The 27,920-nt window shown below is 41.7% G+C and overlaps 5 protein-coding genes and 2 long non-coding RNA genes across 25 annotated transcripts; 3 read left to right on the forward strand and 4 right to left on the reverse strand.

The window, feature by feature from the left end:
- Positions 1 to 1,433: 1,433 nt before the first annotated feature.
- On the reverse strand, positions 1,434 to 10,156 carry LOC112293474 (ubiquitin carboxyl-terminal hydrolase 26). Its single transcript, XM_024542935.3, has 16 exons — positions 9,408 to 10,156; positions 8,428 to 8,733; positions 7,969 to 8,259; positions 7,470 to 7,725; positions 7,045 to 7,339; positions 6,422 to 6,878; positions 6,076 to 6,187; positions 5,580 to 5,761; positions 5,119 to 5,406; positions 4,766 to 4,973; positions 4,555 to 4,629; positions 4,133 to 4,417; positions 3,490 to 3,753; positions 3,054 to 3,195; positions 2,272 to 2,670; positions 1,434 to 1,933 (listed from the first exon to the last, which is right to left on the reverse strand). Exons 1-16 carry the CDS (start codon positions 9,482 to 9,484, stop codon positions 1,569 to 1,571), a joined length of 4,002 nt encoding a protein of 1,333 aa, XP_024398703.1. The 5' UTR covers positions 9,485 to 10,156; the 3' UTR covers positions 1,434 to 1,568.
- A 114-nt stretch (positions 10,157 to 10,270) lies between these two features.
- On the forward strand, positions 10,271 to 12,916 carry LOC149987656 (uncharacterized). 14 transcript variants are annotated; one of them, XR_016507143.1, is made up of 4 exons: positions 10,271 to 10,527; positions 10,934 to 11,037; positions 11,438 to 11,553; positions 12,109 to 12,343. It is a non-coding gene; the product is annotated as an uncharacterized LOC149987656 (long non-coding RNA). The 14 variants fall into 14 exon arrangements; XR_016507142.1 differs by having other exon boundaries at positions 10,310 to 10,527; positions 11,432 to 11,553; XR_016507144.1 differs by having other exon boundaries at positions 10,310 to 10,527; positions 10,934 to 11,020; positions 11,432 to 11,553.
- LOC149987657 (uncharacterized) lies at positions 11,958 to 13,780 on the reverse strand. The gene is made up of 2 exons (XR_016507146.1): positions 13,040 to 13,780; positions 11,958 to 12,860 (listed from the first exon to the last, which is right to left on the reverse strand). It is a non-coding gene; the product is annotated as an uncharacterized LOC149987657 (long non-coding RNA).
- Positions 13,781 to 14,171: 391 nt separating this feature from the next.
- LOC112293479 (photosystem II 10 kDa polypeptide, chloroplastic) lies at positions 14,172 to 15,430 on the forward strand. Its single transcript, XM_024542944.3, has 3 exons — positions 14,172 to 14,394; positions 14,679 to 14,846; positions 15,093 to 15,430. The coding sequence occupies exons 1-3, from the start codon at positions 14,214 to 14,216 to the stop codon at positions 15,185 to 15,187; spliced, it is 444 nt and encodes a 147-aa protein (XP_024398712.1). The 5' UTR covers positions 14,172 to 14,213; the 3' UTR covers positions 15,188 to 15,430.
- A 1,084-nt stretch (positions 15,431 to 16,514) lies between these two features.
- Positions 16,515 to 17,949, reverse strand: LOC112293477 (photosystem I reaction center subunit XI, chloroplastic-like). The gene has a single exon (XM_024542942.3). The coding sequence runs from the start codon at positions 17,300 to 17,302 to the stop codon at positions 16,631 to 16,633; it is 672 nt and encodes a 223-aa protein (XP_024398710.1). The 5' UTR covers positions 17,303 to 17,949; the 3' UTR covers positions 16,515 to 16,630.
- A 252-nt stretch (positions 17,950 to 18,201) lies between these two features.
- LOC112293476 (protein ABCI12, chloroplastic) lies at positions 18,202 to 21,503 on the reverse strand. Of its 6 annotated transcripts, none has more exons than XM_090257035.1 (8): positions 21,173 to 21,503; positions 20,239 to 20,500; positions 19,910 to 20,042; positions 19,575 to 19,811; positions 19,230 to 19,394; positions 18,842 to 18,917; positions 18,536 to 18,600; positions 18,202 to 18,397 (listed from the first exon to the last, which is right to left on the reverse strand). In XM_090257035.1, exons 3-8 carry the CDS (start codon positions 19,982 to 19,984, stop codon positions 18,242 to 18,244), a joined length of 774 nt encoding a protein of 257 aa, XP_090113161.1. In that variant the 5' UTR covers positions 19,985 to 20,042; positions 20,239 to 20,500; positions 21,173 to 21,503; the 3' UTR covers positions 18,202 to 18,241. The 6 variants fall into 6 exon arrangements, with proteins under 6 accessions (XP_090113161.1, XP_090113160.1, XP_090113162.1 ...); XM_090257034.1 differs by having other exon boundaries at positions 19,910 to 20,026; positions 21,173 to 21,452; XM_090257036.1 differs by having other exon boundaries at positions 19,910 to 20,060; positions 21,173 to 21,419.
- A 1,949-nt stretch (positions 21,504 to 23,452) lies between these two features.
- On the forward strand, positions 23,453 to 24,349 carry LOC112293478 (uncharacterized). Its single transcript, XM_024542943.2, has one exon. The coding sequence runs from the start codon at positions 23,468 to 23,470 to the stop codon at positions 24,041 to 24,043; it is 576 nt and encodes a 191-aa protein (XP_024398711.1). The 5' UTR covers positions 23,453 to 23,467; the 3' UTR covers positions 24,044 to 24,349.
- Positions 24,350 to 27,920: the final 3,571 nt, after the last annotated feature.

Genomic DNA, 27,920 nt, shown 5'->3' on the forward strand with positions numbered 1-27,920 from the left:
ATTAGCTTCATCTTACGGAGTAAACAGTTGGATAATGACAAGGTGAACAGGGCTTTAATTCAGTCTGGACAACATCGTATTAATGAAATTCAGTTCTCTGCAAGTGGTGGGTTTGAGGACATCAACCATTCCAGTTGAGAGAGCCAGCGGCATTTCCTCCACATCTGGACGTTGTATGTGTGATACCCATCCTTGAAAGGCGCACTTGTGACATAAGAGTTCAGTGTGAAAAAAATTAACCGCTGTATCAAGTTAAGCCAGAAATATTGATTCATGATACAATATTTTCATCCTCATACAATTTCAGTTTGATTGTCAGCGTTCGAGAGAGCTCTCACTGATTGCTTGCAAAAAGTAGTAGGTGGGATTTTGCTTGTCACTTGTACTGTTCTCTAGTGAAGAAAGGATTGAGAAAAGGAATAGTCTGTTGAATAGCAGGCACGGACCTTGCCAAACACAACTTCATCAGTACTACATTTCACTTTAAGTGAATTCCTGGAGGATGAGGTCACATTGCTCTTGACTGGCCGTGGATGGAGACGCAGTCCGTGCGTTTTTGCTTTTGGTTGTAGGGTTGTGAGGTTCCTATCAGAACTAGTTTCTGGACAAAATGCTCAAAATTTCTGTCGCTCTAAACACAATTTGCGAGAATTTGAGACCAAGTTTCTAATGAATGAATCCCGCAATTACATAGTTGGCAAATACAGAGATGCCTGCCAGGGTACTTACTGCGTGCAGTTGTGCAACGCATATAGTAATCGTGCAGTAATTGGAGGAAATCGTTTGTTCAATTATCAATTTCAAACACCACTGCGGAAGATGGGTGGTCACCTGTATAAACATGAAAGCTTGGAGAATGAATATGTATGTCCTAGTTAGAATTCTTCACCTCACAGGAACAATGCTCTTCGCTTGCCCCAACAAACTCAGTTGGATCGCTTCATGCTAAGAGCGTGATAATTAATGTTTTAAAGCATGGCGTGTGACAGACAAGGTCAGGCTGGTGAGTATGCCCCACATGCTGGAGGTATGGTAAATCATTCTTCATCCGGACAGTAATCTCCAGCTTCGCATGCCAGGGAAGTAAATGAACTCAGGTACTGGTGCAATATTTCTCTCACTATCATAATAGTGACTTTTACTATCATAGCATAACTCTATTGTTTTTGGCTTCTGAATCAAGAAGTACTGGTTATCGTTGCATACAAACCTTAATGAAGTTCAATGATCGAAGATGGTAGTATTCAGAAATTTGAGTGAGCACAATTTAATCCCGAGTTACGTGACATGTCAGGGAAGGGTAAGTAGAAATAGACACATAGCTAACAACTTCAATTGCACCTGAGTAGAGCATGGAAAAATTAAACAGGTACCAATAACAAAAAGTCCAAAGGGACAAAATACAATCCTTCACTATCACAATCAAGAGTGGCTGCTCAGAAAATTTAATAATTTACTAAAAAAAATTGAACCTGGATTATGAGTCCGCCACCTCAATTGAGGGCTATGGGCCGCTGATAAGATCCAGATTGGTACTCAGTACTATCCGCTCCTAGGTCCGCAGCTCCTTACATCTCAATCTCGTACGCTTGATGCGTTTGAGATAAGCTATCAAAGTCTCTAACCTTGAAATCCATCAAATGAGTCTCTGCTTCCGTCTCAGCGTCACGAGTAATGCTCTTACCAGTAACGCCACAATTCAAAACTCTAATACCAAGGCATTCTTCGTCTGCTTCATCTTCTTCCTCTTCCTCTTCCTCATCACCAGGGCTCACGTGTGGTGCAGTGCTCTCTACATTCCTTAAACCATCTCCATGACCATTGCGTAAATTACTGCCGAGCAAAACGGTTACATCCATAGGATTGCCTACACTTGCTGAGTCTCCAGGTGAGTGTGACCAGCAGCCAATATATTGCTTGCGAGTGGAGTTTCCTGCATGTGAAAAAACTGCTCATTCAAGAGCTATAGCTAGAGCTAGTGGCTCATTAATCTAGAATTTCTTTTACATTTGTATGCATTATCTCAACCCAATCTCACTCCATGAGTTGCTGTGCAGACCCAAAACTTGCAGCTCTCGCAGCACTCGCAGCACTCTTTAAGGCCAATGCTATAACGTGTACGAATGTCTACCTTTAACCCATCACTGTGTTCAAACCTTAAATCCTGTGTCAAAACTTAGCCTTGCCACTTTACTCTCTAAGTGCGTAGTAGCACAAATGTAAGTCCGCTGCAACTCGCGTGCTATCAATTTCTACCTCTGAAAATCATACCTGCTTCCTCCATGAGTTCCATGTCCACAGTTGATACATCAGGTCTTTCATCTGGTCCAGCAGCGTCAACCACTGAAGGATGGCTATCTGAACTGCCTTCAGCCGAAGTGCGCTGAGTAACTCTCTCTGGTTCTAGTCGCTCAGTGTCCATCGGTTCGTCTGATACTTCCACCCTTGAGTTACTGGCATCCATTTTCTGGTTTTCAGCGGTAGATGTCTCAGCCATTCTGATTGGCTCAGAGCCATTGTTGGAATCAAAAAGTGGAGGCACAAACCCACTCTGGACTGCATGAGCAGCCAGAGACTCCACAAGACTAGGAAGGCCCCCCATGAGAAGCCTTGTTCCTCGAAATCCTTCTTCAGTTTCTATACGTCCAGGCTTTTCAGTTGTTAATTCCTCTGCACATTAGAAAATTGATGTTACTTGATGATAACACTGGAAACTGTCATGGGAGTGGGCCAGGGTACTTTTGAAGAGTAGCAATGACCCATGTTAAGGTGATAAATGAGTGTTTGAGGTTTGAAGAATTGCCAGGTGGATAACGCCAAAGTACTTTGACCAGACCTAATACGAACCACATCATTTAATAAGATACGTTTTAGGTGAATTAAAACCTTATCTACCAAGTCTGAAATATTTCTATATCTGGAGTATTTCAAGCCGAAAGTTGACACAATGTGGTTGGTAATTTGCAGTGCACTCAAGTTAAATAACTCCCTAATCATAAAATCGTTCAGTTAGTAGACCTCCAACCCCTCTACAAATCATAGAAATCCCATACCTGCAATGTCACGGTTCTCGTGCTGCCCAGTATCCATAACCCATAAGTTAGTTCCTGGTAATATATTGAGATCTGCTAAAGTGGCGTTGTCGTCCAAAAGCTCCTCCTTACCAATATGCAACTTTTGATTGTCCTTCACCACCTGCAACGTCCAAGTCTATGTTTATTTCAATGAAACAAATGAGGCATTAGCTACTTGGTCTCTAGAAAGTAACGTCAACTTGAGTCCATCTTCCTCGAGCTTAATAAATAACAAACTGAACAGGCGTACGAAACTGTCACAGGCAGTACAGAAAGCTCCTCCACATCTCCCACCAAAATTAAAAAGATCCGCAAAGCCCTGACATATCGCAGCATAACTTTCAAAAGGTTGTCCATAATTCTGATATCTTAGGTTGGTAGTAAACTACTTAAGTTACTAAGGAGGAAATCCTACCCCAAGAGATTCCCAAATTTGCAGCTTCAGTTGAAAAACTGTAGTATCCCCAGACACATTCAACTGAATACGGCCGTTCGAAGTAGCTGATGCTCGCCTTGCTCGCTTTGAAGTACGTCGCTCAGCCTCACTCCCCGGGGAGAGGAGCAGAGAAGGTGGAGGTTCTTTGCCCCTTACCAAGGTTACTGAAATTTCTCTGTTTGTGTAGTTAAGTTTAGTAAGAAATTCGTGAGTTTCTCGCTCCTCTATACATTCCCTACATACCTGCAGACCACGTCAACAGATGAGGTCCCAGTGTCTTCAAGCAGAAATAGCCAACATAAGATTATCCAGAAAAGAAAAATAATTGTATAAATTACTAAATTATATTTTTGAATCACAAATAAATGTGTGACACTTATGAAGGATTAATTACGAAGAACCTTTAAAATAAAAAATATGGCTTTCCCGGATTAAAAAAATCTTCACAAACTAAAGAAATATTACCTATGTCTCATGATAACCAACCACTAACCTGAAAGGTGAGAGGTTAAAGATTGAATACAAAAGACAAGGAAGTACGGAAAATGTGGGGATCAATTCTAACCCTTAAAACACCACAGAAACTCTGCATTGAAAGAGAATTCTTTGGTGAGGAACTCACCTCAGGCGTAGTCCGTAAAATAGGGGCATTCTCGAACTTAATACCTCGATCGTCTTCATCTGAAAGATGAATAATTTCTGGCTTTCTTCCATTGCTGTCATCAGGCACATTCGTTTCCTGAGTCTGGGCAGCCAATACTTCCCCTTCAAAGGCATTATTCTTATTGATATCTGTACTAAGGTTCCCCAGCTCAACCTCTGCACGAATGCCTTTTGCTGCATCTATCTCCCACTGTTGGCATAAGTTATGCCAGTCATCTTCCGAAATGACTGTAAAAACATCATCCTGCAGGCCATTTTGGATTCCATCCTTAGACTGTTCTAAGATAGTTTACCTTAAATCAAATACGATGTTAAACAAAATCAGTGTAAGAACATTAAATTGAAAAAAGGGTGAGAAAAAGATCTGCGTCGACTACTTACATTGAACGTTCGTTGAACAATCTCACCACGCCGTCCTCTTGTTAATGAAGGAGGCTTGAATAGCATTCCTTCGTGCTAATGAAACAAAAAAACTTTACATTAAGACGGCCCCCGCGGATTAACTTGACTGAGAAATGATGAAATTATATCATGATGAAGCCTTCAACCGCTGTTGAAATGTAAAAGACCTAACATCAGGAAATTTAATTACCTTTTGACAAAGAAGAGACAGAATGAAACCTTCAAGTCCAACTGGTTCATCAACTGCCAGGACATTCTTGCCAGCCGCACCTAAGTACGCACGCCACTTAGAGAGCCAAACCGTAGGTACTAAGTAATATGTACAACCAGGAAAAATAACCGTTGGTTTACCACCATAAAGTGCTTCGTGTTTGGCTCGTTGTTCAAATTTAGTTGCCCTGAAAGACCACGTATGTGTGAGCAACTTATACACACCGTTAAGACCGAAGCCTAAATAGAAATCAAAATACTTGCATATACAGTCTTTTACAATGACAGATTGCTAACCCGCAACGAGAATACAACTTCAAAAGCATAATCTACCTCAGCCCTTCCTTCTTCGTAGCCGCCTTGTTAACTTCTATCTGACATTGTGAACAAGTATTTTGATCCCCTGGGAAGGCTTGGTGCCCTTCTGCATTGGAATTCTCAACGAGTTCCGCATTATGAACTAAATATTCCCAGACGATTTGCGGTACTCGCTGTCTTCTGGCCGCTGCAGCTGCTTGCTCTGGTAACAGGCCTCCATGAGGACACCGTAAGGCTGCTGTTGGTCCTGCATCGGCGTCTGAAGGTGCATCTGCAACTTTCCGCCGCACCCATTGTTGCAGCCTATGCAAGTTCAACAGCTCAAAAGAATCATTCTTACAGTATTTTGAAGTCCTGAATATTCATTATTGTTGGCCACCTCGGTCAAAAGCAATATAATCCAAATTAAACGAAACTAATCAACTTGCAAGTCCTTGCCACAAAATTGCACTGGAAAACAGTGGATAGAAGCAAACCAAGTTTTAGACACCAAGTAAGTCTTGTCGTCAAGGCCACGGCCGTTTAAAACATCTTCAATGACCTCTCGCATATACATCCTTTGATCACGGTAAGTATCTGCAGAGGCAGCTGCTCTGGCGTCCTCAAAAATACACTCAACACAGTAGTCGTCTCCAGATATTGCAGGTCCTCCTTTGTACTGCGATTTTGGAAGACATAAATACTTATTGCGGAGCTCACTGAACCATAGATTTATTCAAAAAGGAATGCCTCGCACACGATACCACTATGTATAAAGTAAAAGAGACAGTAAGAATCCAAGCCAAGTGAAACAAAATACAAAAAATCGTTACTTAAAAGTAATTGACAGACAATTCCACAGAATGAAGGACTTGCTCAGACAGGACAATCCAACAAGAGACAGTATACATCATTTAATGATGTTTAGGTTTATGTTTCTATTTGAATTAAGTTAAGAGACTATTCTGAATACTGATCGTCAGAAGCACAAACCAAGGCTTCCAGCTGCTTCCACGCTTTTGCAGAAATGCGCTTCATGACGGGCAAACTCTTTGGGCTTACTTTCTGATGTGGACAGAGCAGAGGTGAATTATCAATAGAAGCCCTGCATTGCAAACTACCCTCAATCAGACTCTTGCAACACACATCACACTAGAAAAAAAACAAGCTGCCTAAAGATATTACTCATTAAGAATCTGCGTTTAGGACACCTCAGCATTCACAATCCAACGTGCAATCTGTCAATAACAGATGCTTACTTCAGTTGAACTCACTGTCTCTAAGCTTCAAACATTCAAGAAAAACTTCTGAATACCAAAGACAGGAGTTAAAAACTCACGGAGGTGTCAAACTATCAGCCCATGATCGCAGCCACTCCGTTGAAATCCAGAAAAAGGGTTCTTCAAGTGCTTTAGCAGTCGCTAGAGCCAAGATAGACCGGACTTCTTCCTTTCGCTCGCCAATCCTTGTCAATTCTTCTTCACGCCGACGTGTGTATTCTGAGCACATTGCTTCAAAATCATTGTTCATCTGATCAATCTCCAAACGAAGCTGCTCTGGTAAACCAGCGCAGTCATCAATCCGTCGGTCTCCCTCAACCTCCATTGGTGAAGGTTCGCCAACAGCAAAAACTGCTAGCTTATCATTTTCAGCATCAGCCCTGCGGATGTACATCAACATGTAGGCATCTGCTGAAGTCAAAATCTCAGATTCAGAGTGCGATCGTGATGAAGCGTCAACAGAACCTGAGGCTTCACTAACAATTGCTTGAAGAGGTTGATCCCTGCCACTTGCATCTGCATACACATTGAGAAGCATGTCTGAAAAACATTAGCAAGTTAAGATTCGCAAGATGGTCATCCGCATCAAGTTTTGACAGCGTCCAAAATGAAGAGCCTTGAAGCTATCTAAGGAGTTTAGCAAAGTCTTAAAGATGAAAAAGTTTGTTCAAAAAGACCCTACCTTCCTGTGTGACAGCATCTTTTGAAGCTGCAGATTGAGATGTGGCCTCTCCAAGAGGATGAAAACCAAGACTTGTTACTTGTTCATCATCAAACTGCCACCATTCACTAGTGCGGTCATCTTTGATATGTGCAACATAATGACCGCTATTGGCCATGCTTCCTTTGTGAACGAGTATGGCAGATAAGTCGTACACGGCTCTGCTTTCAATATCAGCATACGTACTTAAGCAAGGACCCATATCAATCGTCCTGGGAAAGCTAAACTTGGAGGTCACTTTCTTCTTGGTTGAGGTCTGCATCAAGAAAGAAAAACACGTTACTGATTTCCAACTATATTCTTTTAAATTACAATGAAAATCAAACTAAATGAAGCCCAAAATGTGATTCCTCAAAAAGTACACACAATACGTGTCAGATTCGTACCTTCGTATTGAATACAAAGCGCTTGAGCTGAAAATTCAATACCGGTGGCAATGAACGAAGCTTGGTACAGTGAGTGGCATCGACACGCGTTTTACAGCTCTCACACATCCATTGATTTTCACCCTGTAATATTTCTTCACTTAGATAGTCATTCATACTCTCCTCCAAGCTGGTGAAACCCTTAACATTCAATTCCAGCTCGTAGAAGTCAACCGCCTGCTTAGAAAGATCCGACTCTTGCCCGCACTTCGAACACCTTCATGTAAAATATCCAGAACCAACCTGTTATTGTGGTGCATTCCGAAATAACCATGCCACAGAGACTGGCGAGAATGCGGAAAAAATAGCTGAGAACGTACCACACAGATAAATAAAGAAGAGAACACAAATTCTACCAAAAGAAACTTAAGATGACGCAACATCTATCTATCACCAGAACGACACGATTCGTTTGCAGTTTGCATTGTGCTGAGACCAACGAGAAGTACAAGATGCTCACGTGATAACATATGAATAAGTTCCTCGGAAAACGTTTTGTACAACGTTCCGAGCTCGCACATTCTGAGACATCCCAAGCACGCTCTCAAGAAGCGAGAGCAACAGCTTCATAAACTCTTGACCATCCTGCTGGACGGCATTGTCGAGCTCAAGAGTGCTTGCAAATGGAGCGGAGTCCACTGCTATCTTTTTACCGGAATGGAGCTGAGCAAACAGCAAGCCAAGCTGGTAAAGCACTGGATGAGATCTCACCAATTCCATCTCTGCTGCAAAAACACCTGTCCTAAATGCTCTGTTCACAGAAAAAATAATTAATCAGCTGATGAGGTTTACGTGGAATACCCGAGATCCGTTGCAGACGGAGATTCAGTAAAAATTATAAAACAACCGAGGATGTACAACACAGATAACGAATAAACAAGTGAAGTGATTAGGACGAAGTGAATTAGATAAATTATACCTAGTCATGTACAAGCATTGCAGAACGCTATTCACGTAGCATGTAGCTCCGAGGTTGGTAAGCCCAGATGGAGAGTCTTGAGAAGGCCTCAGCGCTTCGCCCGGGTCAGGTCCAAGCTCAGTGACCGAGTTGGCCACCTTTTGCCACAATCCCTGCTTCCGGACGCCATTGGATGGCGGGACAAAGCAACAGAAACAGTTGGGATTGTCCTTAGAATTGGCTCGACATCCCTGGCATGGTGTTTTGTTGATGTGAAACAGCTGGACGACATCATCTTTTGTGATACATTGACTTGCGTGAATTCGTCTACAAAATCCAGGAAATAGAGTAAAAACATCAGCACAGTTAAGTCAGTTATCATCCGAAACCCCTCGTGACTCTCACATCCTGTCTCAATCGACCTAATCAGAGAGTTGGGTGTCTGCTCCAGCCCATGTATCAAAGATGTCTGTCCAAACTGAGATGAGAGAAATTAGAGATCAAGATTTTGGAACCCACAACCATTTGAACACCACTTTAAAAAGGTTACAGATTATGATAATCTATCCGACATGAACAACATTCCGAGGGAAAATTTGACAAGATCCAAGGCAAAACCCTAACAATTCTCACCGCAAGTCTCCAGCTCATTCATCTAAGAGATGTGCTAATTGAAATTTGAAGAAGAGATCACAAGGACGCCCAATACAACAACAACAACAATAACAACAACGAGATTGGATTCTGCTGCCACAACTGCAACAGCTACGATCGTAACAGGAACCGATACATTACTGAATGAACAGGAGAGGAAACCCCAGCTTGCACGACTCTGAATTTCCTAACAAAATTAATGAGAGAGAGCATTTAAACCTATCCGGCTTCAAACGCAGACTCAATTAAAATCCACCATCCAGCAAGTCGGCAGCAGCACAACAGAGTGCCCCAAAATATATATTTATTTATATATAAGATGGTTTCTAAAAGCAAAAGAGCGTTACCCCTGTATGGCGGCATGCTGGTTCGTGGTCGTGTTCTTCCGGCTTCGAACCAATCTACTCATGTCTAATCGACCCATTCAAATCCCATCCAATCAATTCTCTATCGCTGCTGCAAAGCTTCGCCCTCTCCTGTTATCTGGCGGTATTCATGGCCTAATCCCAGCAAGCGGATCCTTGAGCTGCTCCAACCAAACTACCGTCTCCACCACGCAACAAAAATTCACCACGCAACCCCCTCCCCAAGACCACAAATCCACAACCGTGAAAATTATCCCAGATGAAAAAGCAAAGCAACACCGCTCTTAACGCACCGAAACGCAACCAGTAATCGATCCCAGACAGAAATAACATCAACTTCCAGAACTCAAATTCTACCCTCTCGGCATCGTCTCCCCATGGCAGATTCCAAACAAACTAGACCAATCGGGCGCGCGCATGATAAACTCCTACCAGCCATCAATATCACAACGCCTCAAGCTTCACCTTCAAACGCACACCCCCTGCAGTCGGAATTCCGAGTAATTGGAAGTAGGATCAATCCCTAACAAAATTAATCCACATTCAGATGCTCCAATCGAATTGCACCCAGTTCCCACATGGGCAGCATACACGGTGGGCGTGGGGCAGAAGTATCCAGCTATGGCCAAACGATCATCCAAAGATGCACGATGTCAAAATGTATGTAAAAGTACGAGTTAGGCCAAAACTTGGAGCAGCAGCAGCTTGGGAGCATGCCGTAATGCACAAAAAGTCTTCAGCAAATGCATCTCCCCGCAAATAAGGCTCCCTAGTCTCGTTGTCCCCTTGCTGCCGGGTACACCCATGCCCGTCCGTCTCCTCCACCCAGTTCCGCATCCGGCACACACACAACCTCTCATCCCCCACTTTCTACTTTTCCCACTAAAGTCCAACTTTAACATGAACGTTGTTCCGAATGTCTACAGAAGAGATCCAGTTCCTTGACGATTCTGGAACAGCTGGAGCGCGGATCGATGCATTGAAGGAATCTGCACGGAAGCATATTATTCTCAGGGGCCGAGATTTATTGATTTGTTGGATTCCGCGCGTGACTGTGTGGGGGAGCCCTAATTGATTTGCTTCGTCGCACTATGAACAACGTGTAGGATTCCGAATCCGTAACTGTTGAAACTGGGTGATCATCCCTTAGTGTCGTGGGGCTGCATGTTTTGCAACGTAGTCTAATGCTGCTACTGAATTGAACGTCTGGGTGTTGTCCCGTTGTCTTTATTTCAAATGCATGCACTGGATGTTTTCGGTGCGCAACTTAGGGTTTTCATGGTTCGTACTGGATGCTTCAATTGGAGCTTTGTGTTGAAGAAATTCTTGGTGTTTTTGGATATATGGTTTCGGTCGATAGGCGCTACAGTGCGTTTCGCTGGGGCGGGAGGTAGTTAGCTCAAGCGCTCGGCTTATGGTCTGCCGAGTCTGCTATGTTGATCTTATCAAGGAGGGAGGGCATATTTGCGGGATAATGCGTATGTAATAGTTGGCTGCATTTCTTTCAGGGGTATGGAAAAAGTTTCAAGCTGTCAGGGTGCCACGATCGCAAGGGCTCTGTCGCACCGAATTTCGCGTGCGTTTTTTGCGAGCAGGTGAATCCGTTTTCTCGGTACGTTGATTTTGAAGCCATTTTCTTCATCTTACTTTATTCATCAGCGCGTTTGGGAGCCGAGGGCCTCACATGTGATTGTTAGCAAGTTGGGTCATGCGACATGAATTAGTGTAAATACCATCCGGCGTGTAGGAGGTTCACTGCATTCAGTAAGTGTCAAAAAATTCATCCGAAGATGGAGCTTATGTTGCAGACAGTCATCGTTACTCCATTCTTCCAGAGGAAGTTTTTGCAGAAAGAACCCTTTCTTAATGCAACTGAGACACAAATTTTGGCGTGTTTTGCCTATTCAAATTCTGAACGAGATATATTCAGTCGATCTCATCACTTATTTCATGTTCTTCTCAATTCTCCGTAATGTGGTTTGCTGAGAGCGCTTTTTCGGCCCTAGGAGCAGGGGGGATGTGGAGCTCTGACGGCAACAACGGCCAGAACCAATAGGCCTGCAGCTCCCCAACAATACTTACTCTTCAGTCGCTCGTGACAGAAGAGGATCCTCTTTCTCGGACCTAGGTAACTGGCATATTGTTTTACATGTTGGTGTTACTACAGAAGTTGTTCGACCTTCATCAGTCGTTGTGCTTTGAAAACTCTCAATAACTAGTGCCAACGCATGACGAGTCATGGTTTGTGGCGGCTACAAATGGTAACCAGTGATGACTTTTCAAATTCTCGACCAACAACCGAGGTGTCGAATCCATTATGAAATGGGTCGAGTAACGAGTCAGATAGCGCGGTCTTCACTGCATTAGTCCTGTAAATGGTTTGACGACACTTAATCTTGGTAGAGGTACGCTGGGCCAGCGGGTCATGGTATCTCTGAAGATTTTCTGTACTTCTTTGTAAGGAACACTGATTTAGCTGATATAGATACCAAATACAAGACCTGACACTAGTATATATCCTGCCAATGTCTTACGATGCACGCCAATTAGGTATCCGAGCTTTTACTTAACAGAAAACACGAGAGCCGTCAATACAGAATCCCAGCTTGAATCAGCCTAGAGCTACTTAATAGTATACTAATCAATTCTACGCCCACTTGACGCCCTGTGACTGTACTGGCAGGTTGTCCTCAACAAGGACGAAAGCGAGAGCTTAGCAACAGACTACAATATTAAAAGATGGTTATTCTAGGCGGGAGCTTGGTCACATATTTAATTCTAATTCGAAATATCTAGCTGAGCGCCAGTATGCCGTTGGAACGTCTCTTGTAGTCTCTCAGCAGTCGATATCCTCATGTGCAATTTACTACTGATACTTCATCTTCAATAGCTAAGCCGGGAAACCAGCAATTAAAATACATGTGTAAATGTGCATATGTGATATCAATGATCCTGTGGAAGTTACAGCTTAGAGTATTGACCAACAACAGAATTTGTAGCCCATGTGGAGATTATATACTCACCTTACTAATTGGAGAAGGGATTGGCCATTCTATTCCTACGCCTTTTGAATTGGACCTAGCACCGACACGAAGCTGTATCCCGCCTCCAATATTGACATCCGTTGCAGCATGGAAATGGAGAAGAAGCAACCCCCTGTCAATAGCGCATGAAATAAAGTTGAAAAAACTCCAACCGAGTTTGAAGGGGCTCTGGCTGAAACGCGCTGGGCATAGTGGGAATGTGTGGCTACAGGAGAGACGATGGTGAGGGGTTCTTGAGGCCAATTCAACCCGGCTTCTAAACTTTGGTCGCCTTCAACAAAGTGGAGCTTGCTATGATACCTGGAAAAAGCTTGAGACTGAAAAGCGGATTGAAGCTTAAAAGACTTGGATGTCCCCTGGGGGAAAAGGGTTGTGTCATTGGCAGGGACTTCTGTGCAGGTCCAGCGTTAAGTCAGTAAACGACAAGCATTGACGTTGTGGTTTTAATACTGATTGTGATAGACTTATTTTTCTCGTGTTTTCCATATTACTCCATTAACAATTTGTGTTCTCTGTGTATGTAAGCAGTAGAATGCTATTAGAAAAGCAATGACTAAAGCAGAGACTTACAGTACAGCAAAGCTTCTTAATTTTGATGCAGGAAGTTGTGAAGAATGAGGAATAAGTCACGAGTTAGAAATTGTGAACACGAAGGGCATGTTTGTTAGGAGTAAAACCTCACGTTATGTTGCTGAAAGTCCTTTTTCTGGCTGTAACACAGAATGCTTTTGTTGAGACATCCGTGGTCAAAGGAATCATACGTCGGTGCCAACATTGATATTGTCCCTAATCTGGACGGTTATACTACCCTAGCATTACATATAGCTATAGGGAAATGTTCCAGTTAGTACCAGTTGATATTAGTGTTCAAAATCGAAATCAATTCTAATCGCTCCCCCACGGATCGATGTACACTCTAATAAAGTCCAATTGCAGAGGTTGCCGACTTTTCGATGATTATAACTACTATCGCTGACACAGCGCTTCTAAATCACCCAGCTGGGTCCAAACGCAGACAGCAAGGCTATCAGAAGCATGTAGCTCCCACAAGCAAACGAAAACTCGAGATCCACGAAGTTTTCTGATCACAACACTTAATAACACCAATTCTTTAACCAAACTCTTGGCCCGCTAAAATATACACAAACCCTCGTTACCTCCAACCTCTTAACACTTGAGCACGAGTTTTTCAATCACTCGGCAACGGCCGAAAGATGACGATCGATCACCGGCTCGATCACCCCATCGATGAAACCAATACAGCATATTCCTTTTCAAACAAAACAATCGTAAAGCTGATGCTGATACGGGAAAGGGAAAACGCCAAAACGTCATAACTCGCAATCCCTATTTTCGACAAGAGAGCGTGTGACAAGCATGAGTGAACGGCAAACTCGGGGACAAAACCACAGGCTGCAGTGCGTCTGTGGATAAGCTGCAGCCGCGTCGGGGGCCGCACATATATTTGTGTGGTCCAAGAGCGTCGCCGCGGTCTTCGAAAAGCAACCTGGGCAACTGGGGCTATGGCGAGCGTGGAGATAAATCAACCGAGATCCGTCGGAGTGGATTGGCCGAAGATCCGAAACTGTCCAATCGCTTGCGGGGACGAAGCACGGATCTGTTGCACCGGCCCACTCAAGCACCAGGGGAGCCCATATCAAATAGAGAGAGGCGAGATCTCCCGAGCACTGCACACAATTTTTCTTGTAGGCATCGATTTATCGGTCCCTGAACTTCCTTTGCAATGGCTGCTACCGCTGTGTCTGCGATGAAGGCAGTCCCTACTGTTGCACCCTCCGCCATGGAGAGGTCCTCATTTTCCGGTGCTGCTGTGCAGGGAGTGCCTGCCTTGAGGGTGTCCAGGTCCGCTCGTCCCTTGTCTGTGACCGCCAGCACCAAGAAGCTCAAGGTTGCTCAGCCTTTGGGTGAGTAACCCGTCGCCGGCTCGTGAAATTTGAGGATGAACGGGTTTTTCGTAATGTTCAGTGGAACATTAGGGCGCAGAAGGTAGTAGGAAGAGGTGTTGCACAGCGTGTTATGCACTTGGTTGGCGTGGATAGGTGCTCTTTCAAGGATTGTATGTTGTTAGAGAATCTTGCGCGCATGGCATGTGCTCTGAAGTTTAAGGTTAAGGGGCGAGTGTTGGACATGATGTAATGTGTGGCTCACAATTCGGTGAGATTAAACTATCTCATCTTCTGCTATGCAGGTCCCTCTGGAGACTTCAAAAACAAGAAGGGCGTTGATGCCGGCGGCCGTGTCTTGAAGGGCAAGGGCGTGTACCAATTCGTCGACAAGTACGGTGCTAATGTGGATGGATACAGCCCGATCTACGCCAGGGAGGAGTGGAGCGCTGGAGGCGACAGCTACGCAGGAGGTGAGTGATGTTTCTCGAGCTACTAGTCTCAGTGCAACTCTTATTCGATTCAAGGTGGCAACAAAGTTCCTAGCACAATTGTAAGCGGAGAGTGCACCCTGAAGTCTCATGGGTGAGGGGGATGATGTGTCTCTGCACTGGAATTGCCTTTGCGCAGGATGAGGTTTTTGGCTTCTCTAGTATTTACTTGTTTTTGGTTGTAATATGGATTACAGTTCAGTGGTTTGACGTGGAATTTGTGTGTAGGAACGCCCGCTCTTGCCATCTGGGCCCTTCTTCTCGGTGGACTGCTCGTGACTGGAGCCCTTCTGGTCTACAACACATCTGCATTGAGCGGTTAAGTGTTCGTAGTCCTATTATTGCGTCTGTACATAACTACATATCCGTCGACCTTAATAGAGTAGGGTGAAGAATTTCTCTACCCTGAATTTAATTACTCTAATTTCCCTGTAACTTCATGGCCTGTTCCCTGGTTCCTTCAGTGATTGCAATTTCATATTCCCTCGTTGGAAACCGAGTCTTGCAAAGGGATGTTTTGTAATGTACTTTGGCATCTTAACTCAATACTAGTACAATCAAAAGCACATCCGTGTTGGACCATTGCAAAATAACGCCTAACTGAGACATGTTGCGAGTTCCATTAACTGTCCAGATAGCAATCTCTATGATCGAAAGAACAGGGAATTTTTTCATGTCTTCCTCCCCGATCACACCGGGATGCAACAAAATGAAAGTACAAAATCCTCTGGAAAAACAGTGCCTTTTATAGTTTAACAAAATTTTATCTTCATTCCTACTCCATTCCACAATTTGTATCAAAATAAAAAAATTATTATCAAAATAATCTGCATCATTACTCTTCTGTCACCTACTATTATTACACCTGTCCATTTTTATACTATGATGAGCAACACTGTAATCATTACATCTCCTTCAACTACATTAACAAAAAAAAAACCATTTCACTTCCGTATACCACACCAAATCATTCCCAATATTCGTAATTAATCGCACAACTAAGAGCAAATTGAAAGGATAGAGAAAGAAACAGACGAAGATTGTATAGAAAATATTCTAAAAAAATTCTCACAATAACAAACGCTTTTTCTACTGTATATGTATTAACGACGAATGAAAAAAAAAAATGCCACGGCTGAAAGTTGGTAGATAATGAAGAGATTTTGCTTCACTATTATGCAATCATTTAAGGGATAAGGTTCCTTTTGGTCAAATACTGAATGTTGTTTACAAAAGTTGTTACTCAAAGAAGTATTTCAAATTGGCCATTCATCTGTGAAAAGAGATTAAAAATTGGGGTTGTGGAAATATTGTCAATTTGTAGATAAATATATTAATATAGTGTAAAGATTTTCTAATTGTTGTAATATATATTTGCAAAGATCTTTTCCTATTTTTCTTTACTAACTTGAGAACGGTAACTGTGCATTGGTACAACTCAGAGGCAATTGAGGTTAGGGTCAACTGAGAAGGAGGGCCTGCGATGTCGGAGGTCGAGTCATAAATTCTTACAAGTAGAGTTTCACCCTAAGATTTGTTGATGAGTGAGGCGAGATTTGAATGACACCGTCGTCCGCAGTTCACAGAATTCAGGACGGTTACAAAATTCACCAAAAGTGGACAAAGAACAGCACTAGAAGAGCTCAGATATGGAGACGCACAGGCAAGAGGATTTGTATAAACAGGAAGCAAAATGCTCTGCCTCAGGAGAGAAATAGAACCAGTTTACAATTGTGGTTTTGCCTAAGGCAAGACTATCCACGAATCTATTTCACGGGATATGGGAGGTTGATTACATAGAGCAAGAAATATGCCCAGGCCACACCCGACAATCCACCGAAGAACCAACCCCCGGTGAAGCTCGCCCATCCCTCGGCGGTTTGAAGCTTGTCGGCCTCCTTTTGCCTTCCAGTCAAGGTCAGGCTCGGCGCCTTGGAGGCTTCTCCTTCCTTAAAAGAGGCAATGCCGTAGATCGTCAAGCACATGGTGAGAATCGTCACAAGACCTGCAGCGGCAAGACTTCCGGCTTCGCCCCTGACGGCAGAGTTTCTCAAAGGTCCGGCCAAAACAAAAGGACCCACCAGGAGGTATCCGTGAGCGAGGCCGATCTCAACTCCCCTAAGCAATGGCGCAACCGCAGTGCGGTATGCGGGCAAATTCGACAGGTACCATGCGATAAGCGGGCTGCTGGTGACGGGCGTCTCGAACCCACCGATGAAAGGGTCGCCGTTGAGGGGCTCGATCACCTGGTACTTCTCAGCTCCAGCCCTGACAGCCATGACCTTCACTCGCAGTGCCTGCGGAGCAGAGGTGGCGCGCAGACCCCTCACGTTACCCAAAAATGTCCTATTGCTTACGGCGCCCGTCGTCTTGCTCACGCGCTGCACGCGCTCCATGGCGAGGAGTCCCCCGGCCCTAGTCATAGCTGCGGCCGCCATTGCTAGCTCGAATTCTCGCTACCCTGTGCCTAGAATTACAGGATTGCAGTCGGGACCGGCAGTGCACAGGCGGGAGAAGAGCGGGGTTTGCTCTAGTGCTTGTAGTAGGACGAATAAGGCGGGCTGCGGATGGAATCGTGAATTGCGATGCAATTGGAATGGGTGGGGTTTCGCCCAACCGATAAGGTGCGGTACACGCGGCGGTGGTTGGTAGATGGGGATCCATTCATTAAGATAGACTTGCTTTGGATTGCCGGGGGATGGCGTTGGATGGAGCATGTCGTCCACACTCTTGGGCGTAGTTCTTGACCAATGGGTTTTGAACGAGTTCACTGCGTTGTTCGGGTTCTGTTTCGCCCGATGTGGGCAGAGCTGGAGCTTTGTAATTGACGTGAGGATGTCAATACGGCACGGAAATTTCGCCCCCAGAACTGCAGTTGATTTGGTGCAATTACCACATCTTCCACGCATCGTTCGTTCAAGTGTTGAAATGTAGGGCCAGTTCCGAAGAAAGAAATTCGTTGGTTTGAGTCGGTGTCGTCCTGGTTTCTACATCGTAATCGGATGTACCTCAGTACCTTTAGTCTGACGCTCTGCCATCTGATAAACTTTCCAAGCTAGCGAGGCGTGAAGTCTTCAATGTTCTGCACTAAAATGTATCTAAGATGATGTATGTCAATGTTACATGAGATCACACACGATTTGCCAACAGTACCAACAAAATGGATTCCGAAATAGAACCTATTCATGTACATTATTCATATGGACTGGTAAACTTAATCACATTGAGATATTGTGGTTTGGTATGATTGACACATATGGCGAGGGGTCGTACACCGGTACACGTTGGACCAGACAACGTTAAAGACTATAGAAATCAGATGATGAAGGATGTGAACTTTCAGAATCAACAGGATTTATTATATGCTGCAAGGCATATCAGGCAGGTAGCGTGATCTCAAGATACATAGAGAAAGCCGTTAAGATCAGTAAGCCTGAAATCGCAATCCAGTCCTGCGGCTTAATGGACAGCTTTGTGAGAAAGTAAATGCGGTGCTTGACTGGATTACCACGATAACCCCGAGCAACCATTGCCTGTGGACAAAGTACATAAATAAATAAATAAAATCCCCGATACAGATAAAGCTAACAAAATGCCCAGCACAAAACATAAACAATACTCAACAGTACCTGTGAATTATTCATCCTATTTAACTCTGATAAGATTCGAACCTGAGATATTTGATCAGCATGAAGGAACAAGTTCTTGAAAATTCGACCGATGAGATTAAAAAATACTGCAACCAGAAATTTAAAAAATTAAATTAATGAAAAAATCTTTCAAATACATTGTTACGACATCCACAACATCAAATTATCAGATAACATGTCATTAGAGATTCAGAAAGAGCATGAAGTTCATCTAATAGGTAGACCTTCAGAATCGCGTGGATATAAAAAAATATTTCGAGAATTCTCGAAAGAAATCCGAGTTTGTTCACAATCGTTGCATTAACTATTTCAAAGAAGCGAACTTACTGTCAGCTGTTTCTAACAGCCGCAATGACTTCCACTCGATGCTTCTAGCCACAACTCCAACAGCAAGGTTTCGTACCTACACAGACAAATCTTTGTGAGAAAACAATTGCGGTGCTTGACTGGATTACCGAGAGTGATTTAGAAGGACTAAAAAGACAAAGTAATTGCAAACTTGAGTTTATTTGATTGCCATGACTTGGTCGATCTGATTCGAATTTTCGTAATACATACCCTTGTCCTGACGGAAAAATTATGTCCATGTTCACAACACACGGTAATCATGGGCACCAACAAGTTTAAGGCTTTCATTTACATCTCATATGCTTTCGTGTAAAGTAGGTATTTTTTTCCTGAACTGATGCGGAACGCAGTCAAGGTTATACACTACCTCATCAAAAACGATACCAATGAAGCGTAGTGACAGAAGAAGTGTAAGTATGAGCTCCTCCACGGGTGCACCTAATCGAGCGAACGGTGCCAAGTACCACCGCAGCGCTGCAGCAAGCTGCTCCGGTGTAGTCGTTGTTAAGCAAAGACTCGCACTTTGAAGTACCTATTTTGACAGAAAGTTAGAAGGATTACTCACATGTTTAAACCAACCAGCAGATGCTAAAATTGTATGCATCAGCTAATTACCGACTGATTACCGATTGAAAGTAAATGCCAAATCACACGTATTGATTCGCTACTAGTAACGTGGTCTCAAAGAGTTGTAAGATGATGCGCAACTTACAGTGAAGGACAGACATGACGCTGCAGCAGCCAGGGATACGCCCTTTCGTGTAAGCTGGAAGGGGCCTAACTTAAGAAGCACATATTTATACCCACTTAATGCAGCAGGGAGTTTTGGTAAGCCTTGTGACGCGATCAAAGGCCTCCGAGATTGCATCACAGGAGCTACTCCATCAGTTCCCAAAGCAAGCATAACGAAAAGGAATCCCGAGAGTGCAGCCATGCGGCCTAGTTGGTCCTGTCAACATTTCCAACCCGTTCCCCAGTAAGCTTGAGGAGACCAGGCAACTTAAATTAAGACCATAATGTCCATTTTAAGTTTGCATAGAGATGTACCTGCCAAATTCGCCGAGGAAGCGTGCACATAGTTGCTACGGCCAGGAAAGCAACCATGGAAATCCGAATCGCCATGTGTGATCGAGCAGGAAGCACGACGAGAGCCAAAAGCCAAGCCTGATTCCCACCCGCACTGTGCCCATTGGAAAACCTTGATAGACTCAGAAATTCATCAGATACCACACCTATGTTAAGAGACTTGATAGAAGACATTTGGAGAGTGGACTGCCTTAAGAGATGCAATGCATATACCATTCTGCATCTTGTATCTGCCTGTAAAAGGGAATTCCTCTTTACGTGTGGCGAAGATGGTTGGAGAAACAGCTAACCTGTTTAACGCGTGGGTCTAGGGTATGCAAGGGAGTCACGGGAAAAGGAATATATTGTGCAATTGGCGCTGAGCTTGCTCCGGCCACCATCCTCATAATTCTCTCTCCCAGTGACTCCTGTCGCTTTCTCGCACTGTTGAGAATCCAGCTGCGCAGTTGATCACCTCTGGCTCTAGTAACGTTCTCGTCTTCGTTCTTCTGAGTTTCACACACGACAGACGTACGCACGCTCCTTCGGCCATTGGAAGATGGACTCCATGGTCTAATATTGAAAAAATATCCATGCTGAGTTTGATAAGCACTAACCCTAGCGAACGGAATTTTGGCAATTAAGCAACTAATTTGAGGTTGAGACTTAAACCCTAAACCTTTAGATTCACGCGTTTGAGCATTCGGTCGACTATCAACAGAAACGCAACGTTTAAGTGATGATGTACTTAGGGGCGGACAAAACAAGGGCGCTACTGCCAACATCGCGGCCAACGTTTCAGCGATATGTGCAAAGGGAACAGGAACACAAAGTGTGGATTGAAGCTTCTGTCAAGAAAAACTTCTTCCCACTGCGAATCGTAAGACGTAGGGTGCATAGAGAAAAAAAAAAAAAAAAAAAAAAAAAAAAAAACACTAACTCAACACTTCCGCAACCTACAATTCATTCTTCATACTGCTAGAACGCATTTTTTAAAACTAGGAAGAAGCTGAGGCCGGATTATTTGGAGTAGTAACTACTCAAGGAATTCTCCTTCAGCGTCACCAGCGGCTTCAGACTTCTGCTCGGGATGGTCATTGCGAAGATAATTTCACTTCAGTTCCGAACCACATCATACTCCCTCGGTAAACATTAACAAGATCTGTGTGCTACTTTGAAAAACAGGACAAAAAGCAGAGCAAATTTGCAATGAAGCTCTAATCACAACCACAATTGCTAACTCACTCGAGGGTTTCAGGAGATCATGTGCTCCATCACTTGAAAATCCAAGAAACGAAGCTCCGGGAAACGACACGACGGGATGAATGCCGTTGAGTGAATTTGTCTCCGAGAATCTCAATCTCATCCTCGCCCTGTGTGTTCACAGCATCATTTCGTCATTTCTCTTCGCACAACCACATCCTTCAGCTCGTTCTGTTGTGCTTGCTCTGATTATGAATTTTACGATAATGGAGGTTGGGTGTGAAGAGGAAGAGTTTGAAGAAGAGCATGCACATGAATTCACCGGAGTTTTGTGTGTTTGGAAGAGAGATTTGGACCCTTCAGTATCTTCGTCATTCTCCTTAAACCCTAACGTCTGGACCGCTTCATTTCTAAAATAGAACTAACGTACTGATTAGCAACCTACCAGATATGTTGTTTGATAACATTGTGAATTATGTTTTTGTACTGTCACATATGTGTTTGTGCCCCATTGAAATCTGAAGTTATAAAAAAACTCGCTACCATTCCTTTGGTTTCCTTTGGTGGTAGCCAATCCACTGTCTACCACCCCCGAAAGTCCACACACATAGGGTGGGCTATCAATAGGTGGCAATTGTCAATTAGTTGGGATGGAATAATAGTATAATTAGGTGCCATACTTCTCAATTTTGTAAAAGTTGGATTTTTGGTTTTGTAACCCATTACTAATTGGAATTAGGTTGATCTATATGTCAGAAACAGGTTGAAGCAAATCTTCAACTAAAACATTTATATAAATATTATTTTTGTGGCAAATTGTGTGAAAACACTTGGAATCCTCCTCACATCTATTTCCTTACATACATGTATTTTTATTTTTATTTTTATTTTTACACTTACTGCAAAATGCAAATGTTGAAGTTATTGAAAATGAATTGTCTACCTTACAAGACCTAATTCAGTTGTGTTTGCTTCCACAAGTAGTATTAAATGGTTTAAGTTCTATGAATGTTGAGAGGCCAATTCTTTTTTTCCACAAACAAGCCCATGCTATGTAGACAAACTAGCAGAAACTTGTGCAATTGGGCATTGCAATCTTTGGCACATTTATCCATTTCTTTGTTCATGTACATGTTTAATCAATGAAGAGGTTTTTTATGTCTTTATCTTATATACAAGTTGTTTAATATAATAGATAAGAGTGTTGTATCATTGAGAAAAGCTTCTTGAGCTATCTTCTATGCACTTACAATAGATGGCATTGATTTTACAATTTTAAGAACAATTTATTGCTCCTCTTGAAGATAATTTAGTCTATTGGATTAACAACTTATGCTAGTAGTTGTTGATGATGATTTTGCATCATTTTATTAAGATATCTACCATACAATGACAACTTCTATGCATTGACATTATATACAAGGATGTCTTTGCTCACGAATCTATAGAAAGTACATAGTTTATTTATTATTTTTTTGTGTGATTTTATGTAGCTTGCTAAAATTGCTCTCAAAAGAAATGGATACAATACTGTGCAATAGAATCTTGCTCATTGTTGTTAGTCACCAAGTTTGTAAACAATGCAAGTTAATTTGCAATAAAAGAGTGTAATATTTTAAAGATTTCATTTAAGAGTGTTTCAAAAAACTCTATATACAAAACGAATTCTCTCAATGTTTAATGGATAGTGAGAATATGGCTTGTATAACTTGAAAAATTAATATATCTTGTGGTTTAAGATAATATTGGGATCTACTATTAGACATTCTTTAAAATTAGAATTAATTATTAGTTGTTTTGTATAGATGATATTTGTGGTTTTAGGGCTGAGATTTATTTGAGCATATATTTAATAAATATCTTGTAGTACTTAATATATGCCACCAAATCATAAGAAGTTTTTTAAAATGACTTTAAATAATGCAAGAAATTAGTTGCAATTATAATTTATACATTCTTTGTATAAAAAATAAAATAAGGAAGGAAATAATTTCTATGGATATCTTTTATAATATTGTAGAGTAAATAAAGAAAAATGATCCAAAAAAGATCTTATTTGTTATTTAAGTAAAATACATCTAAATCTTCTAATATTAACATTAAAATACATAAATATTAATTAAAAGTTTGTATAATTTTTAAGATTTTCGAATTACAAACATACATACATACATACATACATACATGATTTATATATTTATAATGTAAATCAGTCGCTCTCATCTACCCTAATGTGATGTTCTTGCAACATGGGTTTGATTGCACGACGAGTTTCATTCATCGACTATTCTCATCTATCCTGCATCCGACGTGATCAATCAGCGCGTTCACACGGGCATGGCGAGACCACCCCACCGTCGAAGGCTCGTCGAGCTGCGAAGTGCTTTGATGTCTCGCCACTCCCTCTCGATCTGCATTCGATTCGATTCAGTCGCGCGTGTGTGTTGGGTTGTGTTGCGTCGGGGTTGCAATCGTCGTCAGCGCAAGCAAGAGATGGCGAGCAAGGTGAAGGATGTGGCTGGGAAGGTGACCAAGCTGGTCCCCAAGGACGTTGTCGGGACTGCGAAGTCGTTGTTGGAGAGGGTGGCTAAGCCATGGGCGATCACGGGCCCAACTGCGACCTCGGAGTTCTTAGAATCGGTGCCCGACGCGTCCGATTACAGGAAAATCGCGCCCGCCACCGTGACCGTGCGGCCGGCGATTCCTCATGCGGAGCCAGCTCATGTGTTCGATATCAAGTACCACACGCGGGACAGGAAGCGGAGCGTCAAGACGACGGTGCAGGAGATGGACCCAGTGGCGTTGGCCGCAGAGCTTCAGGGGTTGCCTCCGACTCCAGGAAGCAAGACGCATTATGTGATGGGAAAGGCGTACACCATGACGGACGAACCTGGGGACGGGTACCAGAAGTGAATTGGGGAATTTTAGGGTTTGGTATCAGGTCCTCCAGACGTTTTTTTTCTTCTTTTCAGGGTTTTATTGGGTTCTATTGCATGAAGATTTGTGCTGATTTTTTCATGTTCTCTGAGGTTTTTCTGACTCAATCGATGGATCCTTGAGCGACCCGCATTTGTAACACTCAGTTGGCCACTTATCAGTGCCCTTTTTCGTGGACTGAATTGGATGTTTTCGAGGGAAGGGATCTGGTTGTAGTATCTATTTAGAAACCAACTAGCCTTACAGGTACTTTTTGAAATAAACATGTAACCTTTTAGTTTCTTCGACGTCTCTTTGCGTGTTGAATGACTTCTTTCTACGGTTGCTTATGGATGCTGGGGTGTTGGTTTTTTTGATTACATGCGTTTTGCATATCCTCTGATGAAATTATAACGATTATGCCTTGATTGTGTTGCTCATCAGTCTGTTCTGAATCTGTCTCGTTTGTGCACATGAAAGTATGCTTCTGAGTGAAAGTCAAGGTCTACAGTCATGTGCACCTTGTATGCCATTCACAAGAGATGTGGCATGTGCCAGTGTTTCTAACGGGCTAGGTAGAATGCTCTAGAAGTTTTCTAAGCGCTATTTTAGGAGCTACAAGCAATTGTCTTGGAATTAGTTGCGAGGATCCATCAGTACTTCTCTACTTCACCAGGCAGCATGTGAGGTGCATGTGAGGTGCATGTGAGGTAGGTCGATTCTGTGGCAGCGGCCTGTAAAGGTGCATTCTTTTACGCTGCCCTTTTTGTGATACTTCTGTTGATGTGATATTGAAACTTATTGTGAACTTCTAACACCGAACTCATATGATATAGGTTGACGATCTTATGGATTCAAATTTGCATGTTCGACTACAGATTTGTGATTTATTTTTATGTCTATATTTTGAAAATTAGCCCTAGATCTGCTCTTTCTAAGTTGCTGGTATTCTTATTAGGGTGATCTGGTGTTCACCTTTCAGCAATAAGAAAGGTTTATGCTACCGATATAGTTAAACCTCCTAGTAAAAGAAAGGCAGAAGCTGGGCATGGCGAAAGACTTGACCAGCAAGCTAGGTCTATGGATTTAGAGCATGTAGTCGATGTTTCAAATTTTTTCTCTGCCCTAGAGCTAGCAAGGAACATAATAGAGGATTGAAGCATTGATCAAGGGTATTGTAACTTTGCCTCACTTTGATCTCCTTTCACTTCTAAAAACACCCAATAAAATAGAGTTACTTTAGTCTTAAAACAATTCCAAAACAGTCCCACCAAGTTCGCCTCGGTCTTTAACCAAATTAGGTTTAAGTCAGGATCTAGTAGCGTCATGGACCGAACAAAATTCGGTCCACGTTGAGATCCAATTGTGCCATGGTTCTGTGTCACGTTGCTACTTTGAGTAGGGATGTGTTGGGATGCATTGTGACTTTGCTTTGTGGCGTGATCTTTTGTTGTCAACATTTGGAGATCATCTTCTAGTGATCTTAAATACTTAAGGATAAGTCCCGACTCTCAACTTAAGTCTGAATTGCACTTTTTAGACCCTAAAGGAGAGAGGTCATAGGGCCTCCTTTTAAAGTATCTGGGACCCATCTCCAAGTCTCAATATCCCTCACTTCACATGGTGCTTCCACATAATGTGAACTTTGGGGTGAAGAAGGTGGCCCTTTCAACCTTTCCATTGCCACCTCATTGTAATACTCCTATGGGCATTGGAGGTGTCTTAGCTCACAGTTTGTTAATCTCTTTTTCTTTTGTAAAATATTTAATAAGTAAAAGGGTTGAACTTTTTGACCTCACACCTTCTACTTTGAAGAATCAATGTCTTTATTGCTATACAATATGACATTTTTGCTTGAGATTAATTTTTTTAGATTTTTTTTTTTCTAGGACATATCTTGGACTACATTCTTTTCTTCCTAAGTAGCTTAAAGGCTCCTTCCTACCTATCTTAAATTTTATTCTTTTTTCTTTAGAAGTTGAGGTTTTCTTTATGGCTTTTTGAGTCAAGAAGCTCCTCCCTTTTTGTGTTTCTTATGCAACTTCTTTCATGCCTTCAACTTTTTCAAGTTCTCTCAATTCTTTGGTTTGAAAGTTCTCATTTCATTCTATGAATCATGAGGACTTGCATCTTCACTTAATTTTTGCCATGGTTGTTGAATTCGTTAATTAAAATCCACTTCACTTTAGTATCCTTCCCTACCACATAAAAGTGACTAGCAATTATCGAATGAGAAATCCATTTAGGAAAAGCCAACCATTTAAGCTTGATTGCTTAGAATCTTGTATATGCCACATACAAACTTTTTAAGGTTTTTCTCTATAAAGTCTCCTTAGATTGGAATCCTTTCAAATCTTTTATCTTTTAAAAACTTCTTCAACCTTGGTCTTTCAGATTTTTTTTTTTTTTTTTTTGACTTTTTTTCCAAGTAGTATCTTTGACTGACATGTCTTTGTCCATCTGGTGTTATTAAGGTTCACCATACTTTAATTCATATATATATATGTGTATCTATATATATATATATATATATATATATATACATTTTATTGTCACAATAGATTGTAACCCTCATCTCTCATAATTGATAGAAGTTAGCAATAGTTTCATCACTCATAATTGAGGTTGGCACTCCATACAAAGGGATTCAATAATAAAATAAAAAAACTTGCTATCATTTTTGACATAATTTTTATTTCTTTTTTGGAATCATTTAAAAACATAGTCACTAATATAAACCTAGCAGTCTTGCTAAATCTATCAACAATCACTAATATAGAATTGACTTCACTACACTTTATTAAATTAATTATAAAATCTATTGAGACATCTTTGTAAGATAGAAATAAAATTGGTAATAGGTCCAAAAGTCCTACTTTTGATTATTTGGAGAATTTGTTTCTTTGAGACATCAAACAACTTCTTATATATTGATTTATATCTTTTTTTACAAAAGGTTTAAGATTTAGGATTTTATTACATCTTTAAGTATGGTCTTTATACCTTTATATTTTTTATATAGAGAATCATGTACTTCAAACATTACTTTTCTTTTCCACTTGCCTTTTAGTACATAGAGTTTATTTTGCTTTAACCAAATAAGTCCATCTCTTATAGAAGAGATTCTTATAAATTTTCTCTATTTTCTTGTAGTTTTGATTTAAGCAAATCCTTTTCTTATTTCAAGTACATCTTTATCTTATTCATAATTTCTTTTAATGCCTTTTATGAGTGGAGAATCATCATAAAAATATATTATTGTTTTTAGTGTTATAGTATCACGGAGTTTTTTTTCCATTAATTCTTCTCTTCTACTTAAAATATCTAGCACCAAGTTGTCTTTGTCTACTTTGTGAATAAGTTAAATATTTGTTGATATTATCACATCATATCATCTTAACTCCTTCGCTGAGGCTTGAACTTTTGAAATTAAATACTTAAGAAGAATATTATTAGTATACACTTTGGTTTTCCTACTTTCCAAGTAGTATCTCCAAGCTTTTAGCAATGTATTACTTCAAATAATTCCTTTTGATGTATTAGCCATCTAAATTAGCTTCCACTCAACTTATTACTCTCAAAAGTCATTGTCATGGATATACACATGTAAGCCAATAATTACCTCTATAAATAGATAGAAGTAAGTAGAAGTAGATAAAAATAAATCAATTCTATAATATCTTTTATAGAAGCTTCATAGATACTATTTTGATTTTATAGGTGTCTATAATTGACTTTTTCGTTTGGAAAAGTGATCAATAAGTTGGCCATATGCCACACATGTTGTTAGCTTGAAGACCAAGCTAACTATATAGCCTACATATAGAAAAACTTACCTTGTAAGTCAAAGCATGTGTCCTACAAAGTCAACACA

The sequence above is a fragment of the Physcomitrium patens genome, chromosome 16, assembly GCF_059467195.1.
Source record: "Physcomitrium patens ecotype Gransden chromosome 16, ASM5946719v1, whole genome shotgun sequence".
Classification (NCBI taxonomy): Eukaryota; Viridiplantae; Streptophyta; class Bryopsida; order Funariales; family Funariaceae; genus Physcomitrium; species Physcomitrium patens.